The following is a 27,536-nucleotide window of genomic DNA, read 5'->3' as shown; positions in this document are numbered from 1 at the left end:
GAGCAACCTTAACCACCGAGGTCTTCCTAGGCTCCCTGTGAAGAGTTAACCTGGCCCAGGTGGTGGTAGCAGCAGAAGGAGGAGGAAAAGGAAGAGGGAGGATCTGATTCATGGTGTCAGGTAGCAAGGAGGTTGAGCAGTTTCATCACCTCTGGCCGGGAATGTGGAAAATCAACATCTCCTTTGCGATTCAGGACTTCCTGAGAATCTGAGTTTCACCTAGAAAGACAGACAAGACGCATAACAGCCAGTGACCAAAGGGCTTTGGCTCTGACTTGTCTACCATGGGCTGTAAGGGAAGACATGCTGATGTATAAAAGGTGAAGACCCACATGGGGCGGCTAAAATGATCTGGCAAACGTCAGACTTTTCCGGACTCCTCACTCATCTGGAATTGGAAGGCTGACAGAAAACATCTGGGAGAGGAATAGGGTTGGTTCTATGTATGCCCAGGGCTCACTGCCACCCTGCTGATGTGGGACGCTGTGGCAAGAGCATCTTTGGCTTCCACTGCTGCAAGAGTTGGCGCAAAACCTTTGTGGTCTTGGCCGAAGGTCGGATTTTCCAGGTCAATGCATCGACCTTTAAAATTGTCTCTCTATGCTGTTTCCCTCTGGGTCGGTGGGGTCGCTGCTTCTATTGGAAGAGTCCAGTTGGAGACTGGGAAGGAGCCCCTTGGAAGATAGTAGAACCCTTGACCGCTTGATGACTCATCAAAACTCACGGAAGTGTTTGAGTGATGGAATTGGTCCTCCATTTTCCTTTATCAGCCACATAGGGGATTTCCGAGAGCGGCCCAACATTTCGTTCTTAGAAAATGCCACAATCTGAAGACGGTTTTCACGCGTGCGCACTCACATCTCTGGATTATTTCAAATTAAAGAGAATTGGAGCCAGACGGAGATCTAGTTTCCCCCCCGGTCAGTACGGTTCCTAGAGGGTCAGGCCGAAGCAAGAGTCCAGCATCCTTCTGACTTCTTGGGGTTTATGGTCGTTATATCAGTCTTACCTTAGCATGAACAGTTCAGGGACACAGGGAGGCTTTCTTAGCATGGACCAGGGCTACCCAGCTGAGGCTCATGGGCCTAACACGGGGTTGCTCACTGCTCTGTGGGCATCGGTCCAGGACCCAGCTTGCGCTGGCCACCCGAGAGGTCAGGCGAACCTCCGTCCGAAGGAGCTGCTGCAGGTGACAGGTTGCCTAAGGAGCATCGATGAGAAGCTTTACAGCTTCCGTGGCCTCTTCCAGGGCCAAGGTAGGTCTCTTAAATGCTATTTCCATGACTAGATTGTCCAAACAGCATCCCAAGAATCTTCCCAAATGAATCCCTGTGCAGGGCGGTACACTGAGCTTGACAAGCTGCATTCATTTGGCCATAAAGAAATCCCAGCTGGCACCATTCCAAACATTCCTTGTATAGCTGCCCCACTCGGTGACGCTGTCCCTCACCCCGCCCTTCCTTCCCCCTCCCACCATCATCCGTCTATGCATTCCTCTCTCTGTACCTTGGTTGAAATTGAATGGGATCTCCCACTAACTCAGTTTGAGGGACACTCCTTTTCACTCACAGTAACATCCCAATTGGACGGCAGAGGCTACAGGTTCAAATCCTAGAAAACCTCTTCAGGACAGACAAATCAGAGTTATATGTAGGACCATGGTTCCCAAACCTGCCTTAGGGGAACCCTCAGTTAGTCAGGTTTTCAGGATATCCATAATTAATATTCAGGTGAGAGATTTGCATTCACCTCCTCCACCTCTCTCGTGAATATTCATTGTGGATATCTGAAAACCTGACTGGCTGGGAGTTCCTCCCCCTTCCCCCCTACTGGGAACCACTGGTATAAGACACAGCAGTTGTTGGACCTTCACAGTCTTTCCCTCCATCATCTCCTCCATCATCTCCCTCCATCATCTCCTCTGTGACCCGTTGCACCTTCTAATTCCTGCATCCCACCAGTTCATCCGCAGCCATCAACCTCTTCCTTTCTTCGGTTATCCCACGCAGCTATCAGATCTTCCTCTTGCCCAGGCTTGTCCAACCTTTTTCTACCAGGAGGGCCCACATTTTAGAACATTCGAAGGGCCAAAACATGCACCATTGTATTTGGCCATATGCTCCGTCCGATAGTAGCAAAATACAAGAGTGTGTCATCCCCTCCCAGCCAGTCTCTCTCTCTCACCTACTTGTGCTGGACTAGATGGACCTAGGTCTGATCCGGTGAAGGTGTTTCTTATGTTCTTATACTCTCATGTATCCTCTTAGTCTCTTTCCCCTCATCTGGCTTCATTTGCAGAACAATGGGCTTTCTGCTTTCCCAAATACAAAACAAGGAAAGGGAACAGAAACCCCACGTGAAGTCAAACAAAAAAGAACAAGAAATGGTGAGTGGGATAGATAAAACGCGTCAACTTTGAGACAAACAATCTTTTATTTCTATAAGCTTAAAATTAAAAAAGCACATGTATAAAAAGTCCTATAAACTTGATGTCCTCCTTGGCGGGAGACCATTGTGTACCCTGTTGTTTTGAGTCTTTCTAAACATTTTCTTACAATTTGTATTCCCAGCACTGGAGTGACACCTAGTGGACCATTAAAGATACCCCTGAGGGAGGCCTCCATCTGGGGGCCAAAACACGGACCGTGTCGGCTCATCAACGGGATCCTTTCAATATAAAGACATCAAGTTTATAAGACTTTTTATACAAGTGTTTTTTGTTTTTTTATTTGTAAGCTTTCTGCTTTCCCACCATGACTGGGGCTTTTTGCAAGTCTAAGCTGCATAGTTCAAGTTGGTCTCATGAGACTCGAAGATCACAAGACCAATCCAATCTTCCGGCACTGCTCGGCTCAAACGTACAGAGATCTGAGTCATGGTAGGCGAGCAGGCTTCCGAGGACAAGAAACAAGCGTCTGGAGGGCCTTACGTTGGGCAAGCCTGCTCTAGCATCTCTCTCGTCTCCTCTGCACTACATTTCCCGATCCCTCATCCCAGGAATTCCTCTCCCTGTTCTCCCCTAATGGTACCATCTCTGCACACTTTCACCCTCCAGCCCACCTCTCCTCTTTCTACTGGTCCACTCTCATCCTTGGCCCTTTCCCCTCCATCTCTCTGTCTGCTCACCCCCATCCATCTTTTCTCACCCTTTGCCCTCCTATGCATGCAATCACCGCCTTTTCCTGAATTCTCCTCCCAGCTGGTCCATATTCTGGAATTCAGTAAATATCAGTTACTGAGCTGGTTAGGCCTAAAGACCTCTGAAGTCTGGGGGGCTCTCTAGGTGTCAAGGTGAGGTACAGCAGTGCTCCGCAGCTGGGCTTTATCCAAAATTTGAGTGATTGGTTTATGTTTCCAGATCAGCTCTTTCCCTGAGAGTCCAGCAATATCATACCCACCAGAAGTGATTTTTTTTTTTTTTGCTTTTCAAGGTCTTCAGGACTGTAGCTATAACCGTTTCTTATTATCTCTTTGCCAGGAACCGGGTCCCCATCCAAGGGCCAGATAGAAGAGGAACTAACCAAGTTAATCCAGGCCATCTACCTTCTTCTGAGTAAATGTCCCACTCTGAAATCAACTCACATCCTGGCCGACACAACCTCACTTACCACAAGCGTTAATGGTAAAGTCCAACACCCAACTTCCTCCCCCCACCACCCAACTGTGTGATATTATCAAAGTCATAGGCCAGAGAGGTGAGGGAGAGGAATATTTTCAGTCTTATCAGTGCAGTGTGTGCTCCTGTGGTGTCTGTCCGTTTCGCTTATCAGTGCAGTGTGTGATATTTTGCTAAATTAGCCTCTTCTCAGTGTTATCGGTGCAGTGTACTTTTATATGGTAGTCCAGCTCTTTTCAGTCTTATCAGTGCAGTGTGTGCTCCTGTGGTGTCTGTCCGTTTCGCTTATCAGTGCAGTGTGTGATATTTTGCTAAATTAGCCTCTTTTCAGTGTTATCGGTGCAGTGTGCGCTTATTTGGTAGTTCAGCTCTTTTCATTGTTATCAGTGCAGTTTGTGCTCCTGTGGTCTGTCCTTTTCACTTATCAGTGCAGTGTGCGATCTTTTGCTAAATTAACCTCTTCTCGGTGTTATCAGTGCAGTGTGCGCTTATGTTGTAGTTCATCTCTTTTCAGTGTTATCAGTGCAGTTTGTGCTCCTGTGGTGATTCAGCTGTTTTCATTATCAGTGCAGTTTGTGCCCCTGTGGTGATTCAGCTCTTTTCAGTGTTATTAGTGCAGTGTACGCTCCTTCTCTACCACCCTTTTTGCTTCTTTCCTCCTAGAACCAGTGCTTGTTTTGTTTGTCAGTGTAGCTCCTGAAGTGTTTGAGGGTCTCTCTTGTGCCCTGTCTCCTCTGTGGGTTATCCATGTGGGTTTTTAAGTGGTACCTCCTGAGTGTTGCCATCTTAAAACTGTACGAGGTGAGACATAAGGACCTCAGCAGAAGAGAGAGAGGTTCAGCTCCATCCTTCTAAGCGAATGGGCCTCAAAAAGCTCCTAGTCTGTCCTGGAGCTGGTGTGTTTACGTTGGCAGTGAAAGAAAGGCCAGAGCCAGGAGCTGTTTTCACAGGGACGATTCAGCTGTGTAGGAGGAACACGAGGCAGAATATACCAATTGCGTTTTGCTTGTGGTGAGGGTGCTGTCACATGAGTGCAGAAGACGCAGGCCTCACCACTCTGTGGCCCACAGAAACATTCAGTCCGTCAGGAAAACCTCGCTCAGCCCTTCTAATGAGTCCCTGTCAAATCAGGGCAGGGCATGTCACTGAGACACTCAGCCCTTCAACAAAGTTCCTGCGGTTTTCTGACAGCCTGTGTCTCAGAGACATCCAGGCCGCACAATGACGTTACAAACTGCTACAGAAAAACATGGTGTCTGCTGACTCCTGGCAAGATGGGTTATAGGGAACAATCGGCTCGTTTACAGAGAGAGTTGGCACGGTTCCTGCTGTCTGCTGATGTCACAGAGACACTCAACCCTTCTGCACAGTCCAAGTTCAACTGTCCAGAGAGAGATTGTGAAAGATTGGGTAGAAAGAGAGATCGGGGAGAGGGGGGGGGCAGATCAAAAGAGAATTGGGGACAGGGAGATAGAAAAATTCAGAGGGGATGGGGGGAGGGGGGAGAGAATAGGAAGTCCGTGTTTTCTTGTTACCATGAGCCTGGGGAAGTTCCTCTTTTCACGTCGAGGGCTGCCAAATGTCCCATTGGCATCGTGTAACAGGCTGGCACTTCCCCGTGGCGACCTGATGGCAAAGCGATTCCCCACCCGAGACCTCTGATTTGGAGAATTTCCACTGTGTCCCTTTCCTGGTGTGTTCATCCTACCCTGCCCCCGGGGCATGAATACCAGCTTCTGGGTTTCAGCCTCAAGCTGTGGTACCCCCACAACTGGACGTCGCACCACATTCAAAAACACACAAGTGATATGTCAGAGATTTTTACCAGCTGTTTGCATCTTTGTATTAAGGGCAATTTTGGGGTCCAGGGATATATCTGATATCACATAATAAATGATGGCAGATAAAAAACCCGAATGGTTCATCCAGTCTGCCCAACCATGCACGCTCTATATATATTAAATGATTTTATTTAAATGGTCCTTTTTCTTAGATATTTCTGGGCCAGAAACCCAGAGCTCTGCTCGGTAGTGTGCTTAGGTTCCATTTACATGAGTGTCCGTCAAAGCCCATCTAAATCATTTCAGCTGTCGAAGCCCTCCCCAGCCCATCCTCACATCTGATATGTGTCATCACCTTCTTATTAAGGACACCTGTAAGCAGGTGCTTGGATAATGAGGAGGCACACGATAGAGGATTGTGTAACGAGGGTTATTTAAGGGAAGCGCATTTGTTTAACGGGGAAAGAGATAATAACCCAGAGGGCTGCATAATGGGGACATACGAGGATGGTTTGAAAAGTTTGGCATTAAAAAAAAAAACAGGTTATACAAATAATTTTGCCAAAACCTATTTTTCCAACGGGATGGAAAAACTGCACACTAGCTGGAGACTAGTTTATAAGAACTGGCTGTGTAATAAGGGCAAGGAAGGATAACAGAGAGGCCTGGTCATTGATATCAAGGAAGACTGCTTAATGAGGAGACCTGTTTAATAGGGACATGGATACAAGGGCTGGTTGATGGAGACTGGATAACAAGGAGACCTACTTAATAGAGATGTGGATATGAGGACTGGTTAATGGGGACATAAATAACGGAGAGACCTGTTTAATAGGGACTTGGATATTACAGACCTGTTTAATAGGGACGTGGATACAAGGGCTGGTTAATGAAGACTAGATAACAAGAAGACCTACTTAATAGAGAAGTGGATTTGAGGGCTGGTTAATGGGGACCTGAATAATGGAAAGATCTGTTTAATAGGGATGTGGATATGACAGCTGGTTAATGGGGACATGGATAACAAAGAGACCTGTTTAATAGGGACATGGAGACTGAGGGCTGGTAAATGAGGGACATGGATAATGTTATGCTATGTTTTTATACTGCCTTTCTTGGACATAGTCCATATGAAAGACCTGTTCAATAGGGACATAGCTAATCATGATGGCCTCTGAAGCATTGCCAGCCTCGGCAAGCCAGAAGATCAGGAATCGGTCTCATGGACTGAACCCAGGTCTCCCTCCCCTACCAGCAGTGGAGGCAGGTCTGAAGGCGGCACTTTATGTAAAAACGAGATGTTTCCTGTTGAGGAACTTTCTTTTTTTAACAGGAAGTTGACAGGCAACTGTGTCTACAGCTACTCTTGTGGGTTTCTGCAGCGAAGGCCTCAGACCTGCACCCTCCTGGCAATGCAGAGGCCGGGTGGGGGTGGGTTGTGGGCTGCTGGCATGAACGAAGTCAACAGGATCTTGGACTGCGCTCCCCTTGCCACCTCCTGTCCTTGAAGGCCATTGGCTTGGAGGGACCCAGTGGTAGGGGTGGGTGGGATCTCAGCATGGACGACCCCGAAACAGGTGGTAGGTGGCATAAGTGTCTGTCAGTCTGTCTCTGTCTCAGTTGTCTCCGACCTGCTCGTTTTCCATCTCTCAGGGCTCAATTTCTGAACCGGTGAGGCCATGATGGAAAAGGGCGTCCTGACATCACACGGCACTGCTTTTGATGGAAACCCCCCCCAAATCTGGCCCTCTCCCGGAGCAGCAGTTATGAGGGAGAGCCCACCGAGATCTGAGATATTAGATTTATGCCATCACCTGGCTGGGCTTCACTGACACAATTAGATAAATGTTCTGTGGAAGCCCAGTGAAGTGTTGTGAATCTCCACCCTGGGATCACCGATGGCGCAATATGCTTATGTTCATTTCAGAAGCTTTATCTACTGTCCAGCCTCATTGGATCAGGGCGGTTTACAATAAAAACACATTATATTTAGTTGAAAAGAGCTCCAATAATTAAACAGGAAACCCTAACCCACACATAAGAATGACATAAAAATAGACACATTCAGCAAAGGAGAAAATCAGTTTGCCTGAGTCTGTACGCACTCTGGGATTAAGAGTGTGAATTCTGGGACCACTAGATTCTTTAATACATCCCAGGGATGAACATGGAACGAAACAGCGACATGTTTTAAGTATTTTAGACTACTGCAATATTATCTATCTTTCTGGTTAGCAAAATAATCTTTGCAGATTATGTATAATACAAAATACGGTAATTAGTTTACCCCCGCCCCTTTTATAAAACCGTGTTAGGCTTTTTTATCGCCGGCCCCAGCGGTAAGCGCTCCGACGCTCATACCGGCGGTAAAAAAGCCTAACTTGGCTTCGTAAAAGGGGAGGGGGGTGTTTAATTTTTAATCTTAAAAAGGTCAGACCACGTGACACCTTATTACCGCAAGTTAGCCATTTATGTGGCGGGATATTTGAGGCTATGTAAAGCAAGATGCCTTTTAAGAAGTAACTCAAAACATATTTGTTTGTGAAAGCCTTTTACTAGGTAGCGATGTTTCAGATTTTGACAGTCTGTTTTATTCAAGTCTTATTAGCCACGTGCTTGTTTTAATATCAGTTAGAAAAGTTTGGAGGGGTGGGTAGATAATCTTTTACTATTTATGTTTACCGTGTAAGCTGCTTAAGAAAGATTTGGACAAGTTCCTGGAGGAAAAGTCCATAGTCTATTATTGAGAAAGACGTGGGGGAAGCCACTCCTTGCCCTGGAATGTTGCTACTTCTTGGGCTTTGGCCAGGTACTAGGGACCTGGATTGGCCACCGTGAGAACGGGCTACTGGGCTTGGTGGACCAATGGGCTGACCCAGTAAGGCTATTCTTATGTTCAAGTTCCTGGAGGAAAAGTCCATAGTCTATTATTGAGAAAGACGTGGGGGAAGCCACTCCTTGCCCTGGAATGTTGCTACTTCTTGGGCTTTGGCCAGGTACTAGGGACCTGGATTGGCCACCGTGAGAACGGGCTACTGGGCTTGGTGGACCAATGGGCTGACCCAGTAAGGCTATTCTTATGTTCAAGTTCCTGGAGGAAAAGTCCATAGTCTGTTATTGAGAAAGACACTGGGGAACCCACTGCTTGGCCTGGATCGATAGCATGGAATGTTGCTACTCTTTGGGTTTTGGCCAGGTACTAGGGACCTGGATTGGCCACCGTGAGAACGGGCTACTGGGCTTGGTGGACCATTGGTCTGACCCAGGAAGGCTAGTCTTATGTTCTTAAAACTGAGGTCAGAGTATTTTTTAAAGTTTAGATGGTAATGGCGGTATAAAAGAATAAAGTTATTATTATTATAAGGTCTCGCACGGTTTGGCACCTAATTACCTTTGCTGACCATTTTACTTTTAAAAAATCTAGACGTTCGTTGCGTATCGCAACTTTATTCGCACTTCCATCTTGTGAAAGGCTGCTTGTTTAAGAGATATTTCCACCGTTTCCTTTCATTTGAAGCAGCTGGTTGGAGGTTGACTTTCGCCAATTATTAGATCATTCAGATTCTTATTTGCATTTCAGGAAACTATCGACGGCTTGTTAAATTTTTGGAAAACTGATGATTTGTATTTCGCTGTGAATTGCTCGGTCCTAGTGGTGTAGCGAGGGTAGGTGGCACCCCCCCTCCACTCCTTCCACGCCCCACCAGCGCCCTCCCTTCCCACCCCGTACCTCTTTAAATCTTTTTGCCAGCGCGAGCAACGTCTCTGGACTTCTGCATCGCACCTTCATTGGCTTTCCCTCTGATGTCACTTCCTGACCCTGCGACCCGGAAGTGGAGCCAGGCCGGCGTGAGCAGCAGGCCAGAGTAGCTGCTCGCGCTGACGAAGATTTAAGGAGGTACATGGCATGGCGGGAAAGGGAGGACGTGAGCATGGCATTTGGGGGGACAGGCCCTGGGGCAGACCACCCCCCCCCCCCCTTATTACGCCATTACTCAGTCCTCTTATTTTGTTAATTGCAGCTACTTGGGTCAATTATTTTTTACATCTACATCATATCAACATTTTAGGAAACTATTAGACTTATTTATTTGGGAAATTTTTCAAAGATTGAAATGAATTTCATTCTCTGTTGTAGCAGTATTTTTACTTTTGTTAAACCGCGTAGATCTGAAGGGTAATGTGGTATACAAATGTTATGTTATGTTATGTATGTAATATCCACCGTTGGATTGTGGTTGGCTCGGTGCATTTGTGCTGCAGCCTGGGCCTAGATACCATATTGCATTCTGGGTACTTGGAGGAGGATTATGGGCCAGCTTGTAGCAGTGGGTGTGAACCAGGTCATGTACATGGCAGTGGATGTTGTGGGCACAGATACAACACGGGGATCAGGGTGGATAAGAGGAAAACAGCGGCTGTACAGATAAACTAGATTTAGAGAGATTTTTAAAAGGGGGGGAAAAAAGCCAAGAAGACATGGAAATAAGAGCTCAGTTTGAGTAACAGAGCCTTAAATGATGAGAGGCCTGTACCTTTAAGGCTTCTTTTGTGCCCTTCCGTGGGAGAACGTGGCCTCGGTGCTGTGGTCACCTCTGCGGAGGCCACCCAGCCCAGCGTGTCTAGTTTCAGATGCCAGCAGGTAAACGGTTTGTAGCAGTGGCCGGCAATGGGGAGGGGGGACCTGGGTATCTCAGTGCCAGATTCACCCTCCATTGTCTGTTCTTCGCTGACATTACTGTTACACATTGGTGGAGCAAAGTCCCGTCAGAGTACACAGCACTGTACAATCACAGAGCAGTGATTATTATTTCAAAGCTCCTTCAGTGTACACAGCACTGTACAGTCTCATAGCAGTGATGATTATAAATCTCCACTGCACAGTCACGGAGTAATAATTATTATAAAGCGCCATTGGTGTACACAGCACTGTACAATCAGTGCAGAGCTCATTATTTATAAAGCCCTGCTGGTGTACACAGCACTGTAATATCAGAGGACGGGGTCCTATCACGTGCCATGAATTAGGAATTTGAGGGAGAGATACTTCTCAAACCAGGCTATCATCAGCCTATGGCTTATAGTCAGCTCTGAGACTAATGTCTGTTCCCTGGTAGCATATCGTATACCCTCCTGTCACTATTCATTGCCTTATCTGCAGCCACTGAAATTAAGCGATCGCTGTCATTATACTGTGTAACCACATGCTTAACTTTGTGTTCCTGTGAGGAAGTTTTTCTGCTTCTAACATTTGTACGTTCAGGGGCTGAGGAGCAGTTAGTGAGCTGTAGGGTTGCCATTCCCTCAGCTCAGCCTGGAGAGGAAGATCTCGCCTTTCTGCCAGGTACTTGTCACCTGGATTGGCCACCGTTGGAAACAGGAAACTGGGCTAGATGGACCATCAGTCTGAGCCAGTATGGCTATGCTTACGTTCACTTCCTCCGTCCTAGCTGTATGCATGGAGCTGGTAGAACTACATTTCCCTGCATGCAGTGGGCATAAAAACCAGGACTGGGTCGTCCCTGGAGAAGTGGCAATCCAGTTCCGTAAAGAAACTCCTTTTCACGTTAATTTCATGCGAGGGTTACTTCGAATCAAGCTCGCTAAGGGAGATTCCATCTCAGCACCTATATTCTGAGTTTTATCCAAAAAGACAGTGTTTGATTGTAAATCCACTCCTCTCTGTGGCTGAAGCAACCATTCCTTTGTGTCACATCACCACATCCTGTTTCCTGGGAGCTGAGGCAAGAAAGCCTCCCATGTCTAATATTATTGCTTTGTATCTAATGCCTTTGACATTGCTGGGGGGGGGGGGGGGGGAAGTCATGCTGGCATCTTCTCTTCAGGTCCCCTTTAACAGATGACAAGTCATGTACACCAGCTGCTCTGACAAAAAACCTCTGCATTCACCATCCTCTGAACCCTGACGGCTCTGTAAATATAATTACCATATCCACTAATCTCTATAAAATAATAACTCTGCAATGATTGTCACTGGTCCCAGTATACTGACTGTATAAATACCATGACTATACCCACTGACCCCTTATTCTGACCACTCTGTAAATATTATCACTGTTCACACTGATCCCTTACACTGACCACTCTGTATATTATCACTGTTCACACTGATCCCTCACACTGATCACTCTGCATATTATCACTGTTCACACTGATCACTCTGTATATTATCACTGTTCACACTGATCCCTCACACTGATCACTCTGCATATTATCACTGTTCACACTGATCACTCTGTATATTATCACTGTTCACACTGATCCCTTACACTGATCACTCTATATTATCACTATTCACACTGATCCCTCACACTGATCCCTCTGTATATTATCACTGTTCACACTGATCCCTTACACTGATCACTCTGCATATTATCACTGTTCACACTGATCACTCTGTATATTATCACTGTTCACACTGATTCCTTACACTGATCACTCTATATTATCACTATTCACACTGATCCCTCAAACTGATCATTCTGGATATTATCACTGTTCACACTGATCCCTTACACTGACCACTCTGTATATTATCACTGTTCACACTGATCCCTTACACTGATCACTCTGCATATTATCACTGTTCACACTGATCACTCTGTATATTATCACTGTTCACACCAATCCTTTACACTGAGCACTCTGTATATTATCACTGTTCGCACTGATCCCTTACACTGATCACTCTGTATATTATCACTGTTCACACTGATCCCTTACACTGACCACTCTGTATATTATCACTGTTCGCACTGATCCCTCAAACTGATCACTCTGTATATTATCACTATTCACACAGATCCCTTACACGGACCACTGTATATTATCACTATTCACACTGATCCCTTACACTGATCACTCTGTATATTATCACTGTTCACACTGATCACTCTGTATATTATCACTGTTCACACTGATCCCTTACACTGATCACTCTGTATATTATCACTATTCACACTGATCCCTCATACTAACCACTCTTTGTATATTATCACTGTACACATCAATCCAAAGAGAATGCCAATCTGTAAACTTTATTCTCATCTGGAATAATATGCTTTGATAGCGCACAATCTAATGCTCTCTGTCTGTAATCATTGTTTCGGCAGGTCTCAGCAACCAGGGGGCAACTTCAGAGAACAAGAAACGCTACAGCGAGATATTCCGCGGTCTCGACGCCTTGGAGATCAGCTTAGGCAATGAGTGAGTACAAAAATCAACTCCTGTCTATGGCTTCTGCCTCTCTCAGAGAGAAAAACACATGTTCAGATATGATGGAAAATCTTATAGCTGTGTATGCACTCCCTATTTAATAAACCAAAGTAATTATAACCCACTTTTCTGTTCTACAAAACAGACACCATGAGAAACACACTGATCAGTGTCGGTGATAGAATCCACTATTCTTAAGTGCATATGGCCCTTTTTTTTCCTCTACATCCTGGGGGGGCCAGATATGTGCAGCTGGACTATGTGACCCAGAGATCACGCTATACCTCTTTGTTCTAAAGCTCTTTTCGATCCTCTATGCATGAAAGATATCAGATCAACCCTCACTTGTGTTATTTACTAACCAGGTAGAATCACATCTCTTTTTTTCTTAGTGTGACTCCCTCTCTTTCTTCGTCCCGCAGGACTGTTGAAATGCTCGTGGGTGACATTGGTAATACCATCTCGGGGAACACAGCGGAAGAGCTACTGGTAAGTTACCCATGCCGTCAGCACTGCAGGGTGAATCTATCTTTCAGGGGACAGGCTGTTGACCTCCCTGGGAAGTTGTCCTTTGTGTGTTTTCTCCTTGTGAGTTGCTGTGCTGTCCACGGAGAACCTACGTTACAGGTAAGTAACTACACTTTTCAGCTGCAAGGGGTAAGCTGGAGGTGTGGAAGCACTTCCGCCTTGCAGAGATAAATAACTATTCAATTAAATCTTCTTACAGCTATAAGAGAGTGTTGCATGGGGAGAGATAGAGGGAGAAAGTTAACAGGTGTGTTTATTACATCTTATCATGGTAAATCATGTCTCTGTATTGATGTCTCCCTGAGGATCATCAGACAAACTAAACCCCCTGTACTGCAAGCAAAGATTGTCACCGGAATGCAGTGGCGTAGAGAGGGAAGTCTGCGCCCGGCATCGCCACGCCATGCACCCCCACCAACGTTGCCTTCCCCCTTCACCTCTTCAAAACTTCATCAGCCATGAGCAGCATCTGTTACCCGCTACTCAAGCCAGCCTCATCGTTCCCTCTGATATAATTTCCTGGTCCCTGAGAACAGGAAGTGACATCGGAGGGAGGGATGAGGCTGGCACGAGATGCTGCTGGCGGTTACCAAAGATTTGAAGAGGTACGTGGAGAAAGGAGAGGTGCTGGGGCGGTCCTCCCCACCTTACTGCATAAATGCCAGAATGGATTCTCAATTCCTAGGCAAAACTTTTGTAATGTGGATCTCAAAACAGAAGAAGCAAAACTCAACAGTTCAGTTGCTTGAAAAGATCTGTACCTCTGCTAAATGTCCACTCTCTACCAGGGTGTCGCTGGGGGTTAGGGAGCTGGGAGAGTTGGTTCAGCTCTTCTGGAGGTGACGCCATAGTTCACAATACAGGTGGGTAGGAAAGCTGATAAGGACTCAGGGAGGTGCTTTAGCCTGGATGTCGTGGAGTGCCGAGGGAAGTACTTTGGTCTGGGTGCAAATGACGGCAGATAAAGACCCGAACGGTCCACCCAGTCTGCCCATTAGTTAGCCTGTATGTCGTGGAGTGCTAAGGGTGGAAGCATTGATGGGTTTTACAGGCAAGAAAAAAAAAAAAAAGCATCAACAGCATGCCTTGCTTTCCTGGCAGGGGGGTGGCGGGGGCAATAGAAAGGGTCCCGTAATCCATCGGGAGCCGCCCATGTGCTCAGAAGGAGCCTATCGCAGAGAGAACGACCATTCCATCATTTAGTAGCCCTGCCTTATTTAAAGGCACAGGCACCAGAATCTGCTATAGGCCATGTGCCAACCTGCTTCTAGGACTGTGAGGTATAATGGCATATTCTGAACCCTCGCTTCTTCTCCTTTCCCCAGTCTGATGAACCTTTGGGCGAATTCCACAGCAGTTGCGAAGGAAAGGCTTTGAGTGCCACCGCTGGTAATGTATTATATTCTGAAGATGCGGATAGGGAAATGTTGCCACCACAGTGCTGCGCTTCCAAGACTCGCACTGCAAAGGTGGTGCTGCTGCAAGATCTGATTCCCAGTGAAATTCTTTCTCGTTTGTTTTTTTTTTGGGCAGTGGAAGAAGTGGATGACATCCTGATAAAGTGTGAGGGTGGGGTGGACTTTGCTCTGGATTATGCAAAAAAGTGGTGCAAATATGCCAAAGAACTACTGAACTGGATGGATAAACGCCTAAGTTACGGTATGTACCACTTCTCCTGCCTATACGATATCTTTGATAAATAACATCTATATATAAGGTATTGTATCTGTGAGGTGTGTGATATCTTCCATGAACTGCACTGTATCTGTAGGGTGTATGATAATCTGTAGGGTGTGTGATAACCTCCATATTCAGTATCATATCTTCAAGGTGTCTGATAACATCTATATAAGACAGGGGTAGGGAACTCCGGTCCTCGAGAGATGTATTCCAGTCGGGTTTTCAGGATTTCCCCAATGAATGTGCATTGAAAGCAGTGCATGCAAATAGATCTCATGAAAAACCCGACTGGAATACGGCTCTTGAGGACCGGAGTTCCCTACCCCTGATATAAGGTATATTGTATCTGTAAGGTGTGATACCCTCCTTGAACTGCACTGTGTCTGTAGGATGTGTGATAACTTTCATATATCATCGCATCAACATCTGCGCACTTCCAGATACCTCGAGCCACGGCCACTAGGTTTAATGTGCCGCAGCTCGACAAAACTTTGCGGGACACTGGTGTATGATGACCTCTGTGTACAGTATCATATCTGTAGGGTGTGTGATAACCTCCTTGTGTGGTTTTGTATTTGTAGGGTGTCTTTCTGTAGGCTCATATGGGATATTGGAGCTGTAGTGCCTCTTCTCTCTGCCTTTGTGCCCCACGAAGTCCTAACCCTCTCTTTCCTCTCTACAGAAAGTGAGTTTGCCAGAAATCTCACCAAGATTGCCGAGTCGGGCAAGTGGGCAATCAACCAGCAGGTAAAATCAAGCTAAGAATTCCATAATCCTTTGCTTCCTGAAGATTGATCAGAGCCGTTATCCGAAGCAGGAGACAGCTCGCTGGTGAGGGCCAGTGCTAAGGGTTAAAGCTTGGCTCGGCTGCACAAAACTCACTTTCCCATTGGCTGATGCCAGTAAGCAGTGCTGTGACGTCAAACAGTGTAGTGTGACCTCAATAAGGCAGAATAATGTACAGATTTTGAAAATTTTCCATTAGGTTCAAGGAATATAATCAATAATGACAACACAGCCCCGGGTCAGCAGGTGGAGGCAAGCCCAGTCCTGGCTTTACCCCCACCCATTATATCTAAGGACTTACAGGGAGACCACTGAACTACACGTCCCAGCATTCCCTGGGGTGTGTGGCATGGTGAGAAGTAAAACTAGGACCGTCCGAACACACGCTGGCGTGTCTGTTTCCCTGTTAGGGGTGCTGTGTGTGGCGAAATGATTCATCTTAAAACAAGAATGACATTTTGACTGATTTCATGAACATTAAGGGATCAGGTTTCAGGTTTGGCGTTCAGTCCTGGTTTCTGCCCCCCCCTTTTTTTCCTGTGTGCTGTGGTTAGCGTAGTGCCATCTTTATCCTGCTCTGAGGATCCCCTGCTTGCTTCTTGAACCAGCAGACAATCTGTCCTTCTGCTAGGTGGTTTTTGATGTACGCTCAGCCAGACTGAAGAGTTTCCCCGTCTATCTTCTAGGACTGTATGCCCCTCCAGTACATTTACACCATGGTTATGGAGAAAGACGTGAAAATCGCCACCTCGACCACTGACACAGCAGCGCTTCTGAACGCAAGGAAATTCTACCAGGTATGGGTGGCTGCCATGGCCTTGCCTAATTGGCGGTAACTCCAAGGGGATTTGAAAAGCATCTCCTGGGTCACTGTGGTCATTTGCTGCAGAATAGCTCAGAATCCTCCATGCAGCCACCTCGGGGGTGGCTCATTTCTGGCATTGGAGCTGCAGGAGGGATTCCATCACCTCCCCCCCCCCCCCCCGCCCTCCCCCAAGGAGTTTAAGGGCAGATATATGAATTAGAACCAAAACCCTAGAAGATGAAATGATTCACCTTGAAATCAGTGATAGAGCCAGGGATTAACAGAACTGAGGCACAAGGAGATCAAGTGACAAAACAGAGCCGGGGATTAGCACTGAGGCACATGGAAAGTGACTCGCCCCGAGGTCATGAAGCTATTGTCAACTCAGCCCCATCCATTGTGAGCTGGAGTTCAGCCAGTGGAAGCCTTGCCGCGCCGCTTGTGTTTATTAGCCAAGGCTTCCATCAGGCACTGGCGCTTTCCCACTGCTTTTTTTCCTTACTGTACTTTTTCCTCTTTTGTCTGACTCTGCAGCCCCTGGCCGCAAAGCGGAATGAGATAGAGAAGTGGAGGAAGGAGTTCCGAGAACAGTGGCAGAGGGAGCAGAAGAGAATGGTAAAAAAAAAAAAAAAAATTTGAGTTTTTAAAATAGGGCTAAAATAAAGACACTGATGACTGTGTATGTATAATACATATTGTTTTTAGGAGACTGTAGGGCGTAAATGCAGCTGTACCTTGTTGATAACTATTCAGATATAATATGTACCTGCTCCAAGAGCTTATAATCCTGAGGCACCCCTCAATCACTTCTGGTAACCCCCTCCTTCCTCCGTAGCCCCTCGTGGGGTTCAGCATCTCTCCCTCTCGTGGGCTGGTCAAAGACAGCCTGTCATGCTGCTGCTGTCACCGGCAACCAACAAAAAGTTTCCGAGATGGGGTGAGAGTGAGAGAGGTGAGGGAACAGTGTCAGATGCATGGGGAGAGGGAAGAGAAAAGGGAAGAGACTGGACTGGTGGGGAGGAAGATCTTAACCTGTAGACCAGCTAAGGTCAGAGACTGGGTATTTTGGTGTCTTAGCCACCAGGGCCCCTGGCCAGAGCCTCGCCTGTTCCGGTGGTTACACCAGCCCTAAGGGTGTCTTCCGAACGACAGGACCTTTGAAACCGAATCACGCTGTCTCCCCGTTCTTGTTCTAGAATGATTCCCTGGCGCTGCTGCGCAAGGTTCGGGTGCAGTACCTGCAGCGCTGCGAGGAGGCTGAAAAGGCAAAGGTACTCAGTGCCAGGGCAGAAGAGGAGCTCCAGGCCGTGGCCGGTTCCAACCCAGGCAGCGCCAGCAAGCATCTGGAGAGACGCCGGCGGAGCCGCGACGATGCACTGGTGAAGGTAAGGGGGAGGAGAGTTAAGGAAGAGCAAGGTAACAAGGCGATATTTCAAGATCAAATATTCACAGGCCTAATTTATCGCTACCAAGCCATGCACCCCAGGGGTGGCTGCTCACACGGCCCCGTAAGATTTAAGCCAGGTCCTTACTGGGGAAATGTGTGGGAGTGGTCACCTGCAGATGTGCTTAGTGTTTTCCTTGGAGTCTCCAGGGCATCGAGGCCCCCCCCACCCGTGTCTTGTAAACAAAGATTAGTAACTTCCCTCCCCGTCCCTGCTCATGCCCTGTGCCCCCTCTCCCTTTCACTTTTAGGCCAAGGATGCGGAGGTTGCCTACCGGGCGTGTGTCGGCGACGCCAACCGCCACCGACAGGATCTGGAGAAAGTGCGAGAAAGGACTGTGTCCCACATCCGGAAACTCATCTACCAGGGGGACCAGGTGCTGAAGGAGGTGAGAGATTTCTGGCCTGAGCCAGCGTAGTCAGGACCCTCTGCTGAGGACAGGACTCCTCCCCCCACCCCACTCCCGCCACATGGGTAGGGGCAACTTAGTAATAATTATTAAGCCAACAACAGTGGAGTTAGCTTAAAAAGGAGAAAAAGACTTCACGTAAATCAATGATAAACATTCAGCAATGCTGTATATTCCAACCTTAAAGTAATCATAGGCCAAAAAACTCCTTAAAATACAGCAAATTCATATCTTTGTTGCAAATTCTTTCATAAATTATTGTTTGACAAGGTGACAGGTCAAAAGGGCATGACGACAACCCAGCGCAGACAACTGAGCGCAAGGCGGAAGCGCGCCGAAGAAAAACAGTATTTTAAAGGGCTCCAACAGGGGATATGGGGGGGAGCCCCCCCCCACTTTATTTAACAGAGATTGCGCCGGCATTGTGTGGGGTTTGGGGGGTTGTAACCCCCCACATTATACTGAAAACTTCACTTTTTCCCTAAAAAGTAAACACTGTAAACACTGAGCTGTTTACAGCACTGTTTGAAATACAGTAACTTGGTGTGCGAGCATCGTTCGTTCCGGAATTTTGTAATCCAAAGCACTCGTATATCGAAGCGAATTTCCCCCTAAGAAATTGTGGAAACTCAGACGATTCGTTCCACAGCCCAAAAACATTAATACAAAATACTACAGAACAGTCACTACACTCCTGCAGCATCAGAGAGAGAGAGCGCGCGGAGACAACGGCTCAGCCGTAATGACGTGACGTGCGTATACCGTGTGTACATGTATGGCAAGACCTCGCAGCGTCAGAGAGACAGAAGAGCCATCGGCTCGGTTGTGATGGCGTGACGCACGTATACATGGTCATAGGGCAAGAACTTTATCGAGTTAAAATTGAATAAAATGTTATTCAAGTTTCAAGTTCAAGTTTTATTAATTCTTGATAAATCGCCTATTTAATTTCCTAAGCGATGTACAATACAAATTTAAAATATAACAAGTAATACAATAATAAAATTAAAAGACAAACTAAAGAGAGAAAAAAAAGAAAAAAGACAATACACGAATAGGGAGGAAAAAAGGGAGAAGTTACAATTTCTTTTCACGAGTTAAGGAACAAATAAAGGAAAATAACATAAGGGAAATAGGACTTTAAAATAGCAAGTTAACAGGAAATTTTGGTTAAGAAAATCATAGATTAAAAGCATCTTTGAAGAGATAAGTTTTTAGGGATTTTTTAAAAGAGAGAAGGTCTTTATCATTTCTAATAAATTGAGGAATGGAGTTCCTTAGAAGAGGTGCTGTGACCGAAAACATATCCTGTCTTCTGGTTCCGATTATTTTCAAAGATGGAACTGTTAATAAATTATTGGAGGATGATCGAAGCGTTCTAGCTGCGTTGTATGGAATGAGCATCCGTGTAATGAACTGCGGTTCCTTATAAGTTAGGGCTTTGAAAACTAGAAGAAGTATTTTAAATGTGATTCGATGGCTAATCGGAAGCCAATGTGAATCAATCATTAAAGGTGTAACATGATCAAATTTTTTTGCTTTATGTATTAATTTAATTGCCGTATTCTGAATAATTTGTAACCTTTTTTTTTCCTTTTGTAAAATATTTTAAAAAAGTGAGTTGCAGTAGTCAATTTTGGAGATGATCAGAGAATGATGACAGAAACCATATGCAATATTCCCAGGTGCCAAAGAGGGAACGTTGGGGTTGAGGACACTGCAGTCAGCAGCCTAGATTAATTTATCGAGGACGGCCAATCCTGGCTTCAGTCTTCTTGTTTTCACCTTCCCTCCCCCCCCCCAGGTAAAAGCTAAGAATCACCCCCATGCCCTTGCCTGATCCACCCTTTGCTCTCTCTCTTTATGGTTCTGTGAAGGTGACCTTCAGCTACTTCAAGTTACAGTACCAGCACTTTGAGCTCCTGCCCGCTGCCTATCAGAACTTGATGGAGAGCTGTCAGCCCTACGAGGTGGGGGAGAAGTACGTAGAATTCATCCAGAAGTTGCCCAAGAAGGAGCTGCTCCTGGAGGTCTACGAGTTCAAAGAGTTTGTTCCTTCTGGGCAAAGGTAAACCTTATTCAAACAGATATCAGGAGAGGGGTTAGCGGCTATAGCCAGGAAGTGTACTGGGATGTCTGTTCAAATTCAGCCCCTTAGGACGGTTACTCTGTGTCCCTGTGCCTCAGGTTACCCAGATGTAAACATTTCACATCTGCTCATAGCATCATTGGACAGTATTTTTATAATAAAGTTTGCATCCAGATACAGCACTTTATCCCACTTTTAATTTTTGCAATTTCTGATTTTCATGTGGGTTTTCTTTATCCCTTTTTAAAAAAAAAAAAAATCTATATTGCAAACATTTATCTTTCTTGTGTCCCTCACGGAATAAGTGCTGGCAGAGCATCTACCCCTGAGGAGGTTGCACAAAGAGGCCTGGAGCACTTCACGGGCAAGTCAGGGAGTGCCGAGAGCTTCATAGATGTTGTACATAGCCCTACACTAATCCTTGCCTAGTCCAAAAAAATCAAACGGGATGCTAGGAATTATTAGGAAAGAGAAGGTGAATAAGACCAGGAATATTTTCCTCTGTATCGCTCCATGGTGCGACTTCACCTTATCTCAAACAAAATATAGTGGTGCTAGAAAACGTTCAAAGAAGAGTGACCAAGATGGTAAAGGGGATGGAACTCCTCTCGTATGAGGAAAGACTAAAAAGGTTAGGGCTCTTCAGCTTGGAAAAGAGACGGCTGAGGGGAGACAGGATGGAAGTCTACAAAATCCAGAGTGGAGTAGAACGGGTACAAGTGGATCAATTTTTCACTCCATCAAAAATTACAAAGACTAGGGGACACTCAATGAAGTTACAGGGAAATACTTTTAAAAGCAATAGGAGGAAATATTTTTTCACTCAGAGAATAGTTAAGCTCTGGAACGCATTGCCAGAGGTTGTGGTAAGAGTGGATAGCGTAGCTGGTTTTAAGAAAGGTTTGGACAAGTTCCTGGAGGAAAAGTCCATCGTCTGCTTGCTTGCCCTGGGATTGATAACATGGAACTTTGCTACTATTTGGGGATTCCAAATGGAATATTGCTACTCTTTCTGGAATCTCACTTATTCTTTGAGATTCTGCAATGTTACTACTACTGTATTTCGGTTTCTGCAGGTACTTAGTGACCTAGATTGACCACTGTGGAAACAGGACACTGGGCTCATCGGTCTGACTCAGTATAGCTATTATGTTCTTACGTCCCTGCTTTTCTCATGCACAGGTCACCTCCTACTGGTAGAAAGAAACACCTGGTTCACCTTCCCCGCATCGCCTCCTCTCCTTCTGATCTCTGTAGCCCCGAGGAAGCAGGGGCAGGAAAATCACTTCCAGCCAGCGCCAGCGAGCAAAGTGAGCATCTGCCCCTCCTCATCAGGGGGTAATACAGGAAGAATCACCCAGCTCCTTATCTTCTCCATCTCCCCTCCCCATGAGAAACCCCCCCCCATTACAATATAAGTCACCCACCACCTCCTTCTCTTCCCCTGGTTCTCAACTGAGGGCAACACCATTTTACAGGAAGTCACCCACCACTATTAACATCTTTGGTTTCTCCCTCCCAACATAGGTGGACGAGGTACAGGGGCAAAGCCCTCCTACAGCGACACCGAGAGCCTGGGGGGGAGCAGCGAATCCCGATCTCTGGACTCCCCCACCTCCAGCCCAGGTATACTACACTCCCCTCCTACAGGAATAATCAAACATATATGGATTGTACAGGCCACAGTCTGTGTGGATGTGAAGCTTAGCAAGCCACATATTGGGGGCAGCCATTTTGTTTCCTGGTGATGTCATGAACCACAGGCCTATTGTTTCATATCAACATATGACCTGCCAGCAACTGCTTCTTCCCTTCATTTCAAGAGCAGTGTTGAAAATTGATACCGAGTTCAAAGCAGTGTTAGGCTTGGTAGACATTATCCATGACATCTGTAGAAAACAAGATGGCTGCCCCCAATAGAGGTTCAGATCTTGGCATTTAAAAGCATGATGTAGCGATGCACAGGAACAGTGATGTAGTCTTGGCCAATGAGATTAGCAAGAGTGGCTGTTGAGTGGCTTCTCCCTCTTCACCAAATGCAAAATCCAAGGTATCCAAGCCACCGTTCCCCACTTTGCTTCTCTCCTTACCCCACCCTCCATGCCAAGATTCTAAAATCTCTAAACACATTTCCATATTTTTTTTTCCCCAGGCCTCCCACCCAGGAAGCTACCCAAGGCCTCATCCACAGGTACTGTCTCCTCTGACGATGTGGATGAAAAAGATGCCACCCAGAGCTATGAAAATGGTGAGGAGGGAAGAGGAATGGAGTGGTTGATCCCACCTTGGAAAAGGGATATAGCAAAACAACAAAATTAAAATGTTTTGGTCTTCTTTTCTCCCCCGTTTTTTCTGTCCAATCCCGATCAGACTTAAGCGATGCAACTTCAGAGAATGGCCTGAGTGTGAGCCCCTTCCGGAATGTCTTGCTCTCCCGGGCCGCGCAGACCCACCGTCTGCGCAAACTGCGTGGCCCCGCCAGGTGTCAGGAATGTGATGCCTTCATGGTCTCTGGGACTGAGTGCGAGGAGGTAAAATGTAAAATTTTCTCTTAAAAATCTTCCCTCCTCCTTCAAAGTTAACAAAATTTAGCTTACTGAGGCAGTAACTACCCCTCTCACCCCTTCCCTCTTCCTGGGCAAGGCAGTAAGCACCTCAAGGGGCCTCTGAGGGTGATGTCTGTGGTCTGTCCAATATATTTGATGCCATGTTTGTGTAGCATCATGGGAAACGTAGTTCAACATCCATCTGACATCACAGAACTGCATAAGCTCCTGAAGTACATTTGCCATGGGAAACTTGGTGTTATTTCCTTTAAAATTTTGAATCTTTGCAGCACAGAATATTTTTCCCACCTTTCTGGGTGACCAGTTGATTCTAAGCTGTCATGGATGAGCTACGCCAGTACTGGTTTTAACCATCCTGACTGCACATATGATGAAAATCATGTCCATCCTAGCCCATCCCCCTGCGAACTGGGTAACCCTTCCGCTTCACCAACTTTCCACTTTGATTGACTGTATATCAATTATAACATTTATTCCAGTGTTATTTCACATGTCACAAAAAATGTCTGGAAGGTGTCTTGGTGGTGTGCGGCCATCGCAAGCTTCCGGGCCGGGTGCCCGTCTTCGGAGTTGACTTCAGTCAGGTGTCCCGTGACTTCCCAGAGCAGGTGCCCTTCCTGGTCGCCAAGTGTACGGCAGAGATCGAGAGCCGGGCCCTCGGGGTGCAGGTGAGGGACGCTGTGTCTGTGTGTACAAACGTGACTCTTTAATCATCGGTGGGGGTAAAGGGGTAGGGCGGAAGTGAAGGTGATGCACATCCTTTAGAGGAAGAGAGGAAAGGAAAGGGGTTCTTAATTGGCTGGCTCTCCCTCACCACCTCCCCCTTCCCTTGGCAGGGCATCTATCGGATCAGCGGTGCAAAGGCACGTGTTGAAAAACTCTGCCAGGCATTTGAGAACGGGAGGGACCTGGTGGAGCTGTCGGAGACATCCCCTCACGATATTACCACTGTCTTGAAACTGTTCCTGAAACAGGTGAGGTGGGCTGGAATGAGCTGAGCTGGGGTAGGGTGGGTGGAGATCAATCAACATGGAATAGGTGAGTAAAACTCTACTGGTCATGTTGCCCTTGGTATATCCTAGCAATCTCTAATGGCTGACGTGAGGGGGGAAGGGGTGCCTTATAATGAGATGTCACTCTTTCTACTGAGGTTGTAGAATATTATAACATGTGACCTCTCTGTCTCAGCTTCCCGAATCAGTGGTGTCATCTCTGCTCTACCACGAGCTGATAATGTTCGCAAAGGACTTGCAGAGGTCAGGGGAAGATACACCAGATGACCCGGAAAGGAAAGAGAGTGTAAGCAGTTCAGTGCAAGGCATGCAAAACATTCTCTGCAAACTCCCCGCCAGCAATTACAACACGATACGGCATATCATTGCCCATTTGTACAGGTAGGGTAGGAGTGAGGGGGCAAAGAGGGCATTCAGAGTCGGAGCCTCCCAGTCCCGCAACCCCCCTCTTATACGCTTAATATTTATAATCTCTCTCCACAGAGTCGCAGGGAAGTACATGGAAAATAAAATGAACCCTAACAACTTGGGGATAATCTTTGGGCCTACACTGGTCCGCCCATCTTGGGGCAACGATGCGTCACTAACATGTCTCATCGACTCTGGGTACCAGGCCCAGATCGTGGAATTCCTGATCACGCACTATGAGCGGGTGTTTGGCATGGATGATCTTCCGTCCTCCTTGCTATGTGGCTGTGAGAACCCTTCAGTCGAGGACGGCATGGGCACAGCCGGGGACCCCAACCAACATTCGGAGGTATGCTGAGGCGTGGAAGGACTGTCGATTTTATCTCTCTCCTACACTTATCCATATCCCATGTGCGCTAACTAGAGGCACTAGGTTATTGGGGCATAAAGTTATTTACCCTATTTCTCTAGCTGGGTTCTTTCATGGGGGAGATGAAAGCCTAACCTGGATCAACCCCCAGCTCTCTTTCATAGGACCGAGGCCAAGTTGTGCATCCAGACAGTCTCTTTGGGGTAAGCACATGATTGAAGGGACACGTATCAGTATCTTGGTAGTTTTCCATAGAATGTTTTGAAGCTGTAAGAAAACCAGACCCTGTTTGTCTTTCCTTCTTTGAAAATAGTACAAGGACATTTATGTTTGAAAAGATATGTTCTTATCTTGTTGTGAGTGACTTCAATTGTTTTTGTAAGCCGTATTTGCAAACAGCTTTAGTTAAGAGGCTTTGCTGGTCAAGGCTTTTTCTGACCTTTTGGACTCCAGTCTCCAGATAGAAAAAATGCTGATGTCTTTAAAGTTTCATGTGACCTGTGTCCATATATGGTTTGTGTTTACGTCACATGCTGACAACACTGATTCATGTAGAATAATATAAAAGAGATGTGAAGCTGACAATAAACTTGGACATGTTTGGAGATCATTTCTTGCCTCTACAATATGTCCCCAGATGCATCTGACTTTCAAATGACAGAGACAGAGAAAGTATGGGGCAGGAATTGGGACCTAATCCTTTTCAATGATAAATGCTTTCTTTATCATCTTCCTTTCACTGTCTTCCTGCAGGGTTTTTCAGTAAAACTGGATTCCACTGAGGGTGACGTGCTCAACAAATCTTCGTCCTGTGAAGCTATCACAGGGCTGAATCCTAAGGGAGAGCGGAGCTCCATGGACGGTGACTCCTTAGGTAAATGGTAGTTGGCTCATCCCTTTGTCACTGCCCCACCTCTTCCTCACTGCCCTCTTCTTTTTTCCTCCATGCACTTCTTCTCCCTCTGACACCCTCCCCACCACTGGGCAGGGAGGTTTATGCTGGTACAGTACAGAATGCCATGTTCACCCTGAATAACTGTGACCTTATGAACTAACACACCAAAAGACAGTCTAGTGATGTTATGTGCAAGGGACAAGAACACAGCTGGGGCTTCAGGTGCAACTTACCCTCTGAAGTAACAGTGTTAACCTTTTCTCTCAGGGTTTCTGCAGCTGGCATTGTGCTTGTTGCAGGTTTCCGTGTCTTGCTGCGTCTTGTCAGGTAGAAACAGACGTTTCAGCCTCCATCCTGTGGCTTTCTTCAGGGTATGCTCTGCAGTTTGACGTTGTAAATAATGGGTTCACTGACCTGATTGGGAACAGGGCAGTCCACCAATTTGAATTATGGCGGTAAAGTCTGAAATTTGAATTTGTTGTGGGAGTCAGTTGGTTTCTTTTTCCATAAAATTGAGAAAATGTTCCCCCCCCCGTGGAGCTGTGTTATATGTTCTCTCAGCGTTTCCTGAAGAAAGCCACACAGCATGGTGGCTGATGCGTCAGTTTCTACCTGACAAGACGCAGTGAGACTCGGAAACCTGCAACAAGCAGTGTTAACCTTGTTCAAGTTTCAAGTTTATTATGGATTTGATTAATCACTTATTCAAAGTAAAATTACAAGTTTCTGGGGGAGCTTTCTTTTTAAAGACGCTTTCAATATCTAATTGAAATGCCAATTGCTCTTTATAACTGCCGTTCATTTTGTTCAATTGTGTATTATACTCCCAATAAACTATTTTGTTTTCCCTTTCCCTTTGTTCTTCCTTACCTATCATAAAATGTATTTTGTTCCCTTCTATCCTAGTGTTTCCTGTTGTAATCGGTCTATTTTTAAAAGATTTTTATATTTTTTATATATTCTTGTTATTGTTTACCTTATGTTTATAGTTTATGTACATCGCTTAGTAACTGTGATAGGCAATCAATCAAATAACGAATAAACTTGAAACTTGAAACAAACCAAATAAATACCACTAACCAGTCAATTAATCAAACGCTTGCTTGATCAGAGGGTCGGGGAAAGCTGTTATGAACCCTGTGCTATGCTAATACTTAGAGATGTCTAACAAGCGAGTCTGAATTTGAAAGTGTTTTTTTCTCCAGAGTCACACGAACAATCAAGCATCGAGGAGTTCGAGGAGCCACTGCTGGATGGACAGGATCCAGACGACACATGCCTGGTAAGTCAACCGCGAGACCACTTCAGCCGCCAGCCCGTCAAACATCCCAGGACAAAGGCCACTGCCCTCGCGTCATCGCCCCCTGGTATCACTCCTGACGTCCCGGAGAGGAGCCCCAGCCTAAAGAGCACCGGCAGCAGCCGCAGTTCCTCCCCGGAGAATGGCACCCTAAGGCGCTGCCGTGGGAAACAGAAGACTTTCCAAATCACCCAGGAAACGGCCCGCATTGTCTCAAGGTTCCAAGCCTCGGACAGTCTCCCGGTGGCCTCTAGTATCGGGGAACACACAACCAAGCCGAACCCCAGGGAGATGTCGACAGACCTTTAAACCCAGAGACCAAAGAGGTGGGGTGGGAGGGGGGAAGCCCTGGCACCTGAAAGATTCATTTGGTGGCTCACGGCTTGAGGATGAATCGGCCATTTTTGATGTGGACAGACGAGATGTTCCCAGGAAGAAATGGACTTTTGTTAAAGCTACTGGGAGTGGAAAAATACCTTCCCACCATGGGAACGCAAACTCATGGGCAAACCTAGTTTCAGTGGGGAGGGGGGGTGGATGAGATGCTCCGAATATCACTCAGAGAGACATTGGCAAGTGTGATCTCCAACATACGATATAATGAGACA

At 46.4% G+C, this 27,536-nt stretch overlaps 1 protein-coding gene across 3 annotated transcripts; it reads left to right on the top strand.

Annotated features, from left to right (window-relative positions):
• Positions 1-146: 146 nt before the first annotated feature.
• Positions 147-27,394, top strand: GMIP (GEM interacting protein). 3 transcript variants are annotated; one of them, XM_033925234.1, is made up of 23 exons: positions 147-1,256; positions 3,479-3,622; positions 12,531-12,624; positions 13,056-13,122; positions 14,487-14,550; positions 14,695-14,820; positions 15,524-15,588; positions 16,314-16,424; positions 16,967-17,047; positions 17,629-17,817; positions 18,128-18,265; positions 20,164-20,354; positions 21,558-21,685; positions 21,903-22,001; positions 22,528-22,623; positions 22,746-22,906; positions 23,422-23,610; positions 23,779-23,916; positions 24,131-24,336; positions 24,439-24,712; positions 25,487-25,607; positions 26,834-27,254; positions 27,300-27,394. In XM_033925234.1, the coding sequence occupies exons 1-22, from the start codon at positions 1,016-1,018 to the stop codon at positions 27,235-27,237; spliced, it is 3,327 nt and encodes a 1,108-aa protein (XP_033781125.1). In that variant the 5' UTR covers positions 147-1,015; the 3' UTR covers positions 27,238-27,254; positions 27,300-27,394. The 3 variants fall into 3 exon arrangements, with proteins under 3 accessions (XP_033781125.1, XP_033781127.1, XP_033781128.1); XM_033925236.1 differs by lacking the exons at positions 147-1,256; positions 3,479-3,622 and adding an exon at positions 6,727-6,977; XM_033925237.1 differs by lacking the exons at positions 147-1,256; positions 3,479-3,622 and adding an exon at positions 9,253-9,295.
• The last annotated feature ends 142 nt before the right edge of the window (positions 27,395-27,536 follow it).

This window comes from Geotrypetes seraphini, chromosome 16 (assembly GCF_902459505.1).
Source record: "Geotrypetes seraphini chromosome 16, aGeoSer1.1, whole genome shotgun sequence".
Lineage (NCBI taxonomy): Eukaryota > Metazoa > Chordata > Amphibia > Gymnophiona > Dermophiidae > Geotrypetes > Geotrypetes seraphini.
The sequence above is the reverse complement of the archived record's forward strand: the minus strand, read 5'-3'. Positions and strand labels throughout refer to the sequence as shown.